The sequence below is a fragment of the Saccopteryx bilineata genome, chromosome 3, assembly GCF_036850765.1.
Source record: "Saccopteryx bilineata isolate mSacBil1 chromosome 3, mSacBil1_pri_phased_curated, whole genome shotgun sequence".
NCBI lineage: Eukaryota > Metazoa > Chordata > Mammalia > Chiroptera > Emballonuridae > Saccopteryx > Saccopteryx bilineata.
The window spans coordinates 306,068,080-306,081,754 of record NC_089492.1 but is presented as its reverse complement, the minus strand read 5'-3'; the positions used below and the strand labels follow the sequence as shown (position 1 = coordinate 306,081,754).

General features: G+C 43.7%; 2 protein-coding genes across 2 annotated transcripts in view; both read left to right on the top strand.

The window, feature by feature from the left end:
• The window catches only part of LOC136332049 (zinc finger protein 615-like), a 64,781-nt gene extending 56,984 nt beyond the window's left edge, over positions 1-7,797 (top strand). Inside the window, 2 exon segments of the mRNA XM_066271303.1 lie at positions 4,322-4,387; positions 4,553-7,797. Coding sequence (XP_066127400.1) covers positions 4,322-4,387; positions 4,553-5,835 — 1,349 coding nt within the window. The 3' untranslated portion in view covers positions 5,836-7,797.
• The window catches only part of LOC136332026 (zinc finger protein 615-like), a 47,958-nt gene that overhangs the window by 7,600 nt on the left and 26,683 nt on the right, over positions 1-13,675 (top strand). The gene's annotated exons all lie outside the window — the stretch shown is intronic.

Below are 13,675 nucleotides of genomic sequence, written 5' to 3'. Positions count from 1 at the left end.
GTCACAGGTTATTCACCAGTAATGACTCAGGGCCAGTCTTCTCTTTGGAATGTGCGCATATGGTGGGTCCGTGCTTGCTGAGTTAGTGCTTGACTGCATGTCATCTACCCTCTTGATGTAAGAACATAGGAAGGACATTGTGTTCCAGGAAGACCGTTAGTTTGTGACTTGATTTCTGGATCTCTTGTCCAGTTTGGGGATTAGTGCTTTGATAGGGTTAGGGTGTCGGCAGAATGAAGAAGAATGGCACGTGGTTGGAATACCATAACCCTCCTCAGTCTGTTACACTTCCCTGGAAATCAGATGCTGAGGGTCCACACCTGTTCTAACCATGTATTTGTTTTGTACACCTGGCTCTGCTTGTGCTCCTGATCACACTGCCTAGTGTTTGGTGCTCTTTGGTTGCTTTACTGAATTCCAGAACCATGTGCCTCACCTTTTATTCTATATGTTTTGAAACACTGAATTATTTAGTAATCTTGCTTTCTATATGTTAATGAGATCCATGCTACTGTTTCAGATATGACCTTATTTAAGATGTACATGTTCCCTTGGTTTCTTTTGTGTGTGTGTGTGTGTGTGTGTGTGTGTGTGTGTGTGTTTTTCTGAAGCTGGAAATGGGGAGAGACAGTCAGACAGACTCACGCATGCGCCTGACCGGGATCCACCCGGCACGCCCACCAGGGGCAATGCTCTGCCCACCAGGGGGCGATGCTCTGTCCCTCCCGGGCGTCGCTGTGCCGCAACCAAAGCCACTCCAGCGCCTGGGGCAGAGGCCAAGGAGCCATCCCCAGAGCCCGGGCCATGTTTTGCTCCAGTGGAGCCTCGCTGCAGGAGGGGAAGAGAGAGACAGAGGAAGGAGAGGGGGAGGGGTGGAGAAGCATATGGGCACCTCTCCTGTGTGCCCTGGCTGGGAATCGAACTCAGGACTTACACACGCCAGGCCGATGCTCTACCATTGAGCCAACCGGCCACGGCCACCCTTGGTTTCTTTGTACTTGGCTGTGCAATAATAATCTTAAACTTTGTTTCACAATGAACTGCAGGTTTTACTTATTCTGGACTTCAGGGATTTTCCTCATTTTACTAATAGGCATTTGACCTACCCAGTGGCTCAAGTCACGTAATTTTTTTCATTTTTTATTATTAACTGAGAGGTGGGGAGGCAAAGAGACAGACTCCCACATGTCCCCGACCTGGATTCATGCCCCCTGTGTTGCTCTGTCCATTATCTGGGGCCACTGCAATGTTGCTCGTCAATTGAGCTACTTTAGCTCCTGAATAGAGGCCATAGAGCCATCCTCAGCTCTGGGGACCAACACATTCCAATCAAACCATGGCTACAGGAGGGGATGAGAGAGAATGAAGAGAGAGGGGGAGGGGTGAAGAGGCAGACGGGCATTTCTGCTGTGTACCCTGACAAAATCAGACCCAGGTCATCCACACTCCAGGCTGTTGCTCTACCATTGAGCCATTTGGCTCGTACACAGAGGTTGTTCTTATATTGTTATTTATTCTATTGTTTCTCATATGAACAATTGAAAACCTACTTTTGCGCTGGCCCGTATTTTCTGACATTCTGTACCACTTAGGTCTCCATGCTTCTTTACTATCTTTCACAGACTATTATCAGGCCTTTATTTCTTTGCTTTAGGTTTCTACCCCTAGAGTTACTAAAGTGGGTATCTTATAAATTAATTAAATTATGACACTATCTGCCTAGAACTAGTGTCAGAACTTACAAGGTAAGAGTTCAGTTCCACAAGACTTCCTCTACTTCTGATGTCAGTTTTTATGTCCAGATTGTAATGTGCGCTTCTGACCAACTGGCTAAAATTGGAGGTTCTCATGAGTCCTTCCTTGGATTCAGTTAATTTGCTAGAGCAGGTTACAGAACTCAGAGAAATACTAATTTTTACTCATTTATTATAAAAGAGACAGGTGAATTGGTATATAGGACAAGGTCTGAAAAATTCCTAAATATAGGCACCTGTCTGCCCATGGAACTGAGGTGAACCATAGAGCAGGCACATGAATGTGTTCCCTAACCTAGAAACTGATTGGATATGAATAATCATTTTTATAGAGCTTTAAACTCTAAGCCATCGCTTCTTTCCAAGAGGACAGTTGGTGGGTCTGAAAGTAAACCTTTCACTCAATTGCTCCTTCTGATAACTAACTGCATCCTGAGGCCATGTAGGAACCCTGTGCTTTGTCTCCTCATTAGCATAAACTCTGTCTTTTGAAAGAGTTCTTTTATGTCAAATGAAAGATACTCTCACTTAGTAGATTATGAGAGTTTTACAAACTCGGTGTCAACAACTGGACAAAGACCAAAGACATTTCTTTTAATTTTTTTATAAGTTTTCTGAAGCTGGAAACGGGGAAGCAGTCAGACAGACTCTGGCACACGCCAGACCGGTATCCACTAGGCATGCCCACCAGGGGTCGATGCTCTGCTGCAACCAGAGCCATTCTAGCGCCTGAGGGAGGGGCCACAGAGCTATCCCCAGTGCCCGGGCCAACATTGCTCCAGTGGAGCCTTGGCTTAGGAGGGGAAGAGAGAGACAGAGAGGAAGGAGAGGGGGATGGGTGGAGAAGCAGATGGGCGCTTCTCCTGTGTGCCCTGGCCAGGAATCAAATTGGGACTCCTGCATGCCAGGCCGAAGCTCTACCACTGAGCCAACCGGCCAGGGCCCAAATACATTTTTTATTCTGCAACACATACAATTGTCACTAAATATTTACTTCACCTGAAGGCATTTTTTAGCAGTTTTGTGTTAATGTTTGGGGTTGAAATGCAAGGTTGTCCACAGATTTCCAATGTCTCATCTTCATCTCTCCCACCATGGATAACGTCCACCTTGTCTTCATTTAGCCCATTACAAAGACAAGTGTCTAGATATTCTGTGTCTTGCAATCCCATTTGTTCTTATCAGACTAGCATACTCTGTATTCTGGTTGCACCCAGGTTGGCGCTGTGTTTAGCCTTGGAGTCCATGCGGCTGCTGATGGTTGGTTGGCTGTTTGATTTTTTAGGATCGCAAGGCTGGTTGAAGAACTTGCAAAGACATGGGGTGAGCAAATTTTCCTAGCAAGAGAAGAGCTTTAGGAAGGCATTTATTTTTCCCAACTGCATCCAGACACTATGTAGGAATCCTGTGATAAGTCACTTTACCAGCATAAACTCAGTAGTTATTGAAAGAGTTCTTGTTGGCCCTGGCTGGTGGCTCAGTAGATAGAGCGTTGGCCCAGCATATACATGTCCCAGGTTTGGTTCCTAGTCAGAGCACACAGAAGAAGGAAACATCTGCTTCTCTCCCCTTTCTCTCCCTCTTTCCCTCCTACAGCCAATGGCTTGATGTGTTCCAGCATGGTACCTGGCACTGAGGATGACTTGGTTGGGTTGTGTTCACTTCAAGTGCTAAAAATAGCTTGGTACTTTTTATCTGCCCTAGATGTGGTTGCCAGGTGGATCCTCATCAGGACACATGTGGAAGTCTGCCTCATTATCACTTCTTCTCTCTCAGGAAAAATAGAGAAAGTAAAGAAGAAAAATGTTTTTTTTCTTTAAAACAAAATATGCTTTTATCACATAGGAAACTACAAGTGTTATACAGGCTCAGTGTCTAGAACTCTGGTCGAGTCCATAAATATATTTCTTATTTGAATAACACTAAAGCTTTATCACTAAATAGTTACTTTACCCAGAGGCATTTGGTAAAGAGTTTTATTCCAAACTAAGATTATGAAAGGCTACAGAATGATTCACTGTTGTTTTCTTTCCTAGAACTTGGGGAAGTTAATGAGCCTCTGCAGAGTCACTTTCAAGCTCCAAGCATTGATAAAAGTGGGGAAGAATGCTGTGAACATGATATGTTTGCAAATATTGTAAATCAGAGTGAAAGCTGTTTCCTATTGAGGAAGAAATGTGAAATGTTGGAGATATGCGAAAAACCCTTAAAATCAAAATCAAGTTTTGAAAACCAAACCAGAAGTTTTAAATTAAAGAACTCTGTTCACTTGAATGGAGATGGGACGTCCATTCTTCATGGTAACCATGAACTATTCTACACTGAAATTAAGTTGCATCCCAGTACCAAATCCATCAAAAACAAGTCCCAGGTCATTCCCCAACAGAGAACTCACAATGTTGAGAAAGCCCACACGAGCACTGAATGTGATAATGCCTTCATCAATATGGCTCAGCTCACTGATTATCAGAGAATTTATATTGGAGGGAAACCATGCGGATTCAGTCTGTGTGAGAATGCCTTCACCGGACAGTCCAGTTTTACTGAACATCAGATAATTCCTACAGGACTGAATCAGTATGAATGCAATAATTTTGTTGAAACCTTTCTCAATAAAGGACAGTTGAATATACATCAAAATGTTCATGTTGGAAAGAAACCTTACATATGTATGGAATGTGGCAAAGCTTTCATTTATAGGTATCAGCTCATTTATCATCAGCGAACTCATACAGGAGAGAAACCCCATGGATGCAGTCTATGTGGGAAGACCTCTTCAAAATCTAATCTAAATAAACATCAGAAAACTCATACAGGAGAGAAACCATATAAATGCAGTGAATGTGGAAAAGGCTTCCTCAGGAAGAGTCTTCTTATTGCTCATCATCGAACTCATACAGGAGAGAAACCTCATGGATGCAGTCTATGTGAGAAGACCTTTTCTACAAAGTCTAATCTCCATAAACATCAGAAAACTCATACAGGAGAGAAACCTTACAAATGCAGTGAATGTGGGAAAGGCTTCATCGAGAAGAGTCGTCTTATTGCTCATCATCGAACTCATACAGGAGAGAAATTGTATAGATGCAGTGAATGTGGAAAAGGCTTTTCAATGAGGTACAGCCTCATTATTCATCAGGAAACTCATTCAGGAGAGAAACCGTATATTTGCAGTGAATGTAAAAAAGGCTTCTCAGTGAAGAGAAAGCTGCTGATGCATCAGCGGACTCATTTAGGAGAGAAACCCTATGTATGTAGTGTGTGTGGGAAAGGCTTCAGGATGAAAGGAACTCTCAATATACATCAGCGAAGTCATTCTTCGGAGAAACTGTGTGTATGCACTGAATGTGGCAAAGGCTTTACTGTGAGGAGTAGCCTGATTGTCCATCAACAAACTCACACAGGAGAGAAACCATACATATGCAGTGAGTGTGGGAAAGGCTTTCCAGCAAAGAGCAAGCTACTTGTGCATCAACGGACTCATACAGGAGAGAAGCCCTATGTATGTGGTGTATGTGGGAAAGGCTTCAGCACCAAGAGAGCGCTCACTGTACATCAGCCAACTCATTCTACAGAGAAACCGTGTATATGCAATGAATGTGGGAAAGGCTTTACTGTGAAGAGTAGTCTGATTGTACATCAGAGAACTCACACAGGAGAAAAACCATACGTATGCAGTGAATGTGGGAAAGGCTTTCCAGTGAAGAGCCAACTAACTGTACATCAAAGGACTCACACGGGAGAGAAGCCGTATGTATGCAGTGAATGTGGGAAAACCTTTCGAGTGAAGAGCCAACTGAATGTACATCAAAGGATTCATACGGGAGAGAAGCCGTATGTCTGCAGTGAATGTGGGAAAGGCTTTCCAGAGAAGTGCAAACTTATTAGACATCAAAGGACTCACACCGGGGAGAAGCCGTATGTATGCAGTGAATGTGGGAAAGGCTTTCGAGTGAAGAGCCACCTGACTGTACATGAAAGGATTCATACGGGAGAGAAGCCGTTTGTATGTAGTGACTGTGGAAAAGACTTCCGTGTGAAGACCAAACTGATTTTACATCAAAGGACTCATATGGGATAAAAAGTTCTATGTATGCCGTGTATGTGGGAAAGGTTTTGCCAAGAAGAGTCCTCTCAGTGTGTATCAGTAAGTTGAGTCCTAGTGAAACAGTGAATAAGCAGCAAGAAGGAAAGGCTTCTCCATGAAGAGTATTGTACGTACAGTATATGTATGCAAACACACAGAGAAGCTATACAGATGCAGTGATTATTGTAAAGCCTTATTTTTAAACAATATTTATTGATTTGAACAGGAGATCAGAGCAGGGTAGCAGTGGAGCAAGAAGCAGCAACTTCTAGAAGTTGTTTCTCATATGTTCCTTGATCAGGCACACCTGGTATTTCAAAGCAGTACCTCAACATTCCAGGTCAACACTACTACACCTCACAGGTCAGGCATTGTGGTGAAGGCTTTAAGAAGATAGCCTTATGGCTTGACCAGGTGGTGTTGGTGGAGTAGATAAAGTGTTGAGCTGGGATGCTGAGGACCCAGGTGCAAATACCCTAGGTTGCCAGCATGAGTTCAGGATCACCAGCTGACTACGAAGTCACTGGTTTGAGCATGGAATCATAGACATGACCTCGTGGTCATTGGATTAAAGCCCCAACCCAGCTTGAGCGTGGGATAATACACATGATCTCAAGGTCTCTAACTTAAACCCAAGGTCACTGGCTTTGAGCATTGGGTCACTAGGTCAGCCGGAGCCCCCAAGTCAAGGCATGTATGATAAAACAATCAAATATCAATTAAAGTGCCACAACAATGAGTTGATGCTTTTCATTTCTGTCCCTTCATGTCTGTCCCTGTCTGTCTTCCTGTGTGTGTTTCTATCTATTTTTTTTAAAGATACACATCATGTAATATCATCAATTTGTCAGAAAGGACTTCATTTGTACATACTCAAATGTGGAAAGATACTCTCATTGATTAAAAGTTGAGCGAGTTGGCCCTGTGCTCTGTGGATTGCTCCATGGCCTCTGACTCAGGTGTTAGGATATCACCTGACATAATAAAAATTCCAGGAATTCTAATAGCTGGGTACTTGCATCAACTACATCACTGTGATAAATTGTAATTTTCCAATAACAAATGATTTTGACCACCTTTGATATGCTCATTTGCCATCTCCTTATCTTTGGAAATGTCTTCTCAAGATCTTTTCATGTTTTTTAGGATTGTGGACTTTTAGGAATCCTATGATGTAGATACTAGTCTTTTATCAGATAAAAACTTCTTTGATGAGTGTGTTGAGATTCCATGTATTTATTCATTCATTCAGTCAGTGAGTCACACATGCCAATGGTCCTCTAAGTGTTCCAGCATCATTTGTTGCAAAGTAGTTTTTCCACCATTGAAGCCTTATTACCTTTCACAAACAACAGAGTGTATATGATTTGTGCAGGTCTTTTTGTGGGATCTCTATTCTCCATTTATATGTACGTTTATGGTTTTACAAGTACTATCAATACTGGTAGTACATATAATTGTTGAAATCTTTTGATGTGGGCCCTGTACCATGGTTGTTTTCATCAGAATCATTCTTGCTATTTTCAGTGTAGAAACCTGGCAAATATTACCTTTTCCAGGAGATTAGCTGTGAGACGTTTTTATATTTTCTACCCCTAGTTAATTGTGATAAAGACTTCAATTCCAAGTGACTTTTCCAAAATGCATTTCCACTCTTTAATGTGACAAACTTAGTACAACCCAAAAGATGGATTGATATACAAAATACCTCATGAGTATGTCTTAAATTAATTGACAACATAAATGAGAAAAAGAAAAATGGTTACAGAATAGAGAAAATCAAGGAAACATGATGTGTAAAAAATAAATGTAAAAAAAAAAATTGTATTGTAGGTACATACTGCAACAGAAAAAGGACAACAGTGGAAAAAGTTGTGAAATCAGAGTAAAATCTGTGATTTAGTTGCAGATTATAACAACATGAATTTCTCAATTTGACAAATGTACCATGGTGGTATAAAATGTTCACATCAGAAGTTTAATGAAGGTATATGGGAATTCTTTATAGTAGTATGTAGTGATTTTCACATAAATATGAAAAAATTTAAAGAATAGTTTTAATATATGTGAATTAAATCAATAGAACTAAGAGAAAAAAAATGATCGCCAGATAGGTGGTGGCTCAGTGGATTGAGCTGAAGTCCCAGCTTAAAACCCCGAGGTCACTGGCTTGTGCTTGGGCTCATCTGGCTAGTGTGCAGGCTCACCAGCTTGAGCGCAGTGTTGCTGGCTTGAGTCCACAGCATCATTAACATTATCCCATGGTCGCTGGCTTCTGCCCATAGGTCGCTGGCATGTGCAAGAATTCACTGGCTCCACTGGAGGCTCCCCCACTCGACAAGTTCGTATGAGAAAGCAATCAATGAACAACTAAAATGACACAATTATCTCCCTCTGTCTCTCTTGCTAATTAAAAGAAAATAATGGAAAAAAGTTATCTAATTTTACCTTCTCATAAATATTTCCATATTACAATGTCTTTATGTATATATGTAATATTAAGTGGGTATAATACAATTGTGGGTGAACTAGTAGGATATTAACTTGAGTTATCTAAAAGTTATGCATTAAAAAAAGGTATGGCTCTTGGTTGGTTAGAGCAGTGGTCCCCAACCACCGGGCCACGGAACATACGGGTCTGTGGCCAATTTGGTACCAGTTGGCAGAGAAAGAATAAATAACTTATATTATTTCCGTTTTATTTATATTTAAGTCTAAACAATGTTTTATTTTTAAAAAATGACCAGATTCCCTCTGTTACATCTAAGACTCACTCTTGACGCTTGTCTTGGTCACGTGATACATTCATCTTTCCCACCCTAAAGGACGGTCCGTGAAAATATTTTCTGACATTAAACCGGTTCGTGGCCCAAAAAAGGTTGGGAACCCCTGGCTTAGAGCATTTTTCCAAAGTGCAACTGTTGCTGGTTCTATCCTCAGTCAGGGCACATACTGAAACAGATTGATGTTTCTGTGTCTCCTAACTCTCTCTGTCTCTTTCTCTAAAATAATATAAACACACAAAAAAAGTATGCATTAATGTGGGCTACACAGGATCGCTCTGTCTGGAGCATGTGGACTTCTGACACCCTCATAAAGCCTAAGCTCCAAGTTCTCATGCTTTGCTTTTGTAACCTGTTCCTGAATATTTCTCCCATTTATTTTGATAAGTTTTATACTTGAACCTCTTATACTTAGATCTGAATCTATTTTACTGAATTCTTGTTTATGGCTGGAGTTAGGGTCTTAGTTTATTTCTCTGCCACTAGATTCACAATTATCCCAGCATCTTTTGTTGAAAGGACGGTACCCCATTAGCTTATCATGGGACCTTGTTAAAAAGAAATAGACCGCCTGACCTGTGGTGGCGCAGTGGATAAAGCGTAGACCTGGAAATGCTGAGGTCACCAGTTTGAAACCCTGGGCTTGCCTGGTCAAGGCACATATGGGAGTTGATGCTTCCAGCTCCTCCCCCCTGTCTCTCTCTCCTCTCTCTCTCTGTCTCTCTCTCTCCTCTCTAAAATGAATAAATAAAAAAAAGTAAAAAAAAAAAAAAAAAGAAATAGACCATGATATTTTTGGATTCTCAGCTCTGGTTGGGCCTTTTTCACTGGCCCCAAAACGTGGCTGGTCTCACTTTCTTTTTTTTTAAGATTTTATTTATTCGTTTTAGAGAACAGGGGAGAGAGAGGAGGGGGAAGAGCAGGAAGCATCAACTCCCCTATGTGCCTTGACTGGGCAAGCCCAGGGTTTCGAACCAGCAACCTCAGCGTTCCAGGTGGACGCTTTATCCACTGTGCCACCACAGGTCAGGCTGGTCTCACTTTCTTTTTTTTTTTTTTTTAATTTTATTTATTCATTTTAGAGAGGAGAGAGAGAGAGAGAGAGAGAGAGAGAGAAGGGGGGAGGAGCTGAAAGCATCAACTCCCATATGTGCCTTGACCAGGCAAGCCCAGGGTTTCGAACCGGCGACCTCAGCATTTCCAGGTCAATGCTTTATCCACTGCGCCACCACAGGTCAGGCTGGTCTCACTTTCAAAGCGAGGCCCGGACACAGCGACTTCAGCTCATGCTGCTGCTCTTTCTCCCCGTTGGCGATGGCCGCCTCAGGGCACCCACTTCCCCAAATCTTTTTCTGTTATTAAAAACCAGTTAGTGCACCAATAACTCCACTAGCAGTTCCCCGTTTGTGTGCCTTGACAGGATGTATGACCCTTTCTCTGTAGGAGTTCATTGCTGTTTTACTAACACTTGAACTCCTGGACATTTATAAAAATAAAATTTTTTTTTTACACGGACAGAGAGAGAGGGATAGACAGGGACAGACAGGAACTCAGAGAGATGAGAAACATCAATTATCAGTTTTTCGTTGCGACACCTTAGTTGTTCATTGATTGCTTTCTCATATGTGCCCTGACCGGGGGGCTACAGCAGACCGAGTAGCCCCTTGCTCGAGCCAGTGACAGTATGTCCAAGCTGGTGAGCTTTGCTCAAACCAGATGAGCCCGCGCTCAAGCTGGCGAGTTCGGGGTCTCGAACCTGGGTCCTCACATCCCAGTACAAAGCTCTATCCGCTGCCCCACCGCCTGGTCAGGCTAGAAAAAAAAAATTTTAAATCGTTTTTTAATACTAACTTTAAAAATACTATGGCCATATGGCATTTTTACCGAGCGCCTTCAGCTCTCGGGGTACTTTGCCTCCGGAAACTTCAGTCTCTCAAAATACACTCGTATTCCGCAAAAGCAAAGTGCCGTGAAACGAAATAATTTGAGGGTCTTCCGACGTTCCAACCGCCTCAGGTTACAGGCTCCGACAGGGCTGCTTTACTACTTACGCGTCAGGCCTCCCAACATGGCGGCCCCCAATGCACCTTCGCCGAGCGAGCGGGCGGGGACACACCGCCTCCCAGCGGAGCGAGGGAAATCGCCCGCGTTTCTTCCAGCGCTTCAGATCCTCGTCGGTCGCCGTAGCCTGACGATCAATTTGGGGGACATTCCCAGGACCTGGATTAATTTGCGGAAGTGTAAAGGTTAGACTTGACGCGGGCTGCAGAAAACCAGGCCAGTGAGCAGTTGTCCTTTTGTTTTCTGAAAAGTTTTTTCATGAAAGGTTTGTTTCTACCAGGGTACCTGGTATCTCAGGGTGGAAGTGGCGCAGTGTGGACCCTGGAAGGATGAGGGTGGGAGGAGTCGTGTGGAAGGAACTCGCAGGTATTTCGGAGGATGCAGCTGACTGCCTGTATTTGGTTTGATTAGCTTTGGGATCATATAGCGACTAAAAGTCCGTAGACAGCAGCTACCCTGTCCCGACTGTCATGGTCTTTGCCGGTCACTCTGTATGTAACGGGTGGAAGCATTTAAGATGATGGCGATATCAGGGTCAAATTTGGGATTTAAGGGTCACAGTGTAGCAGGAATTAGTCGCAAACGGAGGATAATAGACACCCAGACAACTTGATCGAGGATTTATTGGCATCTACGTGACTTTTGTGTTTCCAGGAGGGAAGGCATGTGACAAGAGTTTTGAACCGTTTGTCCTTGACTATTCATATAGTCTGTTCTTGTTTGTGCTGCATGTTTATTTAAGGGAACTGATAACAAGAACCACAGCTGTGGTTTGTTAGTTTTCAAACTTTCTAGTCAGCCCTTCCTCCTTCAGTCCGAAACGCAGAGATCACTGGCTTGAGTGTAAGATCACAGACATTGCAGTCCCTCTCTTGCATTCTTCTGGTTTCTCTCGTCAGGATGGTCCTTACATGAGAGTGGCTGGTCCCGCTGTGGGAATAATAAGGGTGTGTGGTCAGTGTCTGTGGTCCAGAGAGTGTCGTGAGGCTGAAGCTTTGGAGGCCCTGGACCCCAGGGTGGTGGTTGGGATGAGGTTTCAACCTCTGCGTTTGGGACGGAACGGAATCCATAGCCTTCCACCGCTTGAGTACAGGGCAGTTTATCCAACTGTTAATTAAACTTGTGTTGTTTGTACTTTGCTTTCTCATGAATAATGCTGCTGTAAGAATTCTTGTACATACTTTCTGGTTCAAATATGCCCTTATTGGGGTGGAGGGACATATAGCTTTGCTATAAACCTCAGAGAAGGTGGTAGAGCCCAGGGTAAGCAGTGGAGAGCTGCACCCATTGGTCACTTTTGGTTGCCACTTTCTCGCTGCAAAGTCAGAACTGAGTCCTTTGGACCAAGACTTTTGGTCCTCAAAGCCAAAAATATATATCTGTTCCTTTTCGTAGAATATTTGCCAACACTTGCTCTCAGCTTTTAATATGTAGCACTGGACTCTTTTTCTTATTTCCTGACCCACAATCACACTTTCTTCTTTGCTAACATAATCTCCATTTTATTTAATATCCATCCCTCTGGCAAGGTGACCCATTTTCAGTGTATAAAAAAATTTTTTTTGTATATTTCTGAAGTTGGAAATGGCGAGGCAGTCAGACAGACTCCCGCATGCGCCAGACCGGCATCCACCTGCCATGCCCACCAGGGGGCTTGCTCTGCCCATCTGGGGCACTGCTCTGTTGCAACCAGAGCCATTCTAGCGCCTGAGGCAGAAGCCATGGAGCCATTCTCAGTGTCCTGGCCAACTTTGCTCCAATGGAGCCTTGGCAGCGGGAGGGGAAGAGAGAGATAGAGAGGAAGGAAAGGGGGAGGCGTGGAGAAGCAGATGGGCGCTTCTCCTTTGTGCCCTGGCCGGGAATCAAACCCGAGACTCCTGCACACCAGGCTGACGCTCTCAACTGAGCCAACCAGCCAGGGCCACAGTGTATAAATGAAATCCTGCTGTCTTTTAGTCAAACGTGGTGGTCCCAGTTCCCATTGCTAGTGTAATGTAGGAATTCCAGGCCGGGGATGTCAACCTGGTAATTGGGTAATCCAGAAACACCACCAGTAGGCAGAGTTGAAAGATGTAACCAGTTATTACTTAGTTACTGGGGAAGCCTGCTGGAGGCCCTAGGGAAAACAAGAACCACACCCAAACAGCTCCCTCCCTTCTCCACTGTACATCTGTGGGAGGACAAGGCAATACTAAGAGTAGCAGGAAAAGTTCTGGTTTATATATGGGAAAGTCTTACTTTTCCTCAGAACACTTCCTGGGAACTTCTGGGGACCAGGTTGTATTTTCTACTCCTTATGGCTGCTCGCCATACTTCATGTGGTGTTTGCGAGGGGGAAGGGCCATGTCCCGCACGGACCCCACTGCTAGTGATTGAGTGTCTCTGAAATGAGTTTAGCCTGACCAGTGGTTGGGTGCAGTGGACAGAGCTTCCATCTGGAATGCTGAGGACACAGGTTAGAAGCCCTAAGGCAGGCATCCCCAAACTAAAGCCCCGCCGCAATTTCGGAAGGGGCACCTCTTTCATTGGTGGTCAGTGAGAGGAACATGTATGTGGTGGCCCTCCAAGGGTCTGAGGGACAGTGAACTGGCTCCCTGTGTAAAAAGTTTGGGGACCCCAGCAAGGTCATTGAGCTTGAGCCCAAGGTTGCTGTCTTGAGCAAGGGGTTGTAAAGTGCTGCAATTAAATCTGCGAGTTACATAACCAAGTCCAAGTGAATTTTTGAGGAATTTATTAATTAGCCAGCTAGCTACACAGGGCACGATCCCAAATCATGTAGGCCCTCGTACCGTTCTAGACCTTCTTTTATACAAAATCAAGTACTGGTTGGGGTGGGTAAGGAGGAGGCATGGTACAATAGTTACTAACAAGCTTGCAACATCTATCTATAGGATCTATTAAAAGGAAAAAGCATTCTTACACCACAAGATAACACAGTAGTGATAATTATTGTACATACCCGCAAAGATATTCCCAAATCTTCTAGTGTC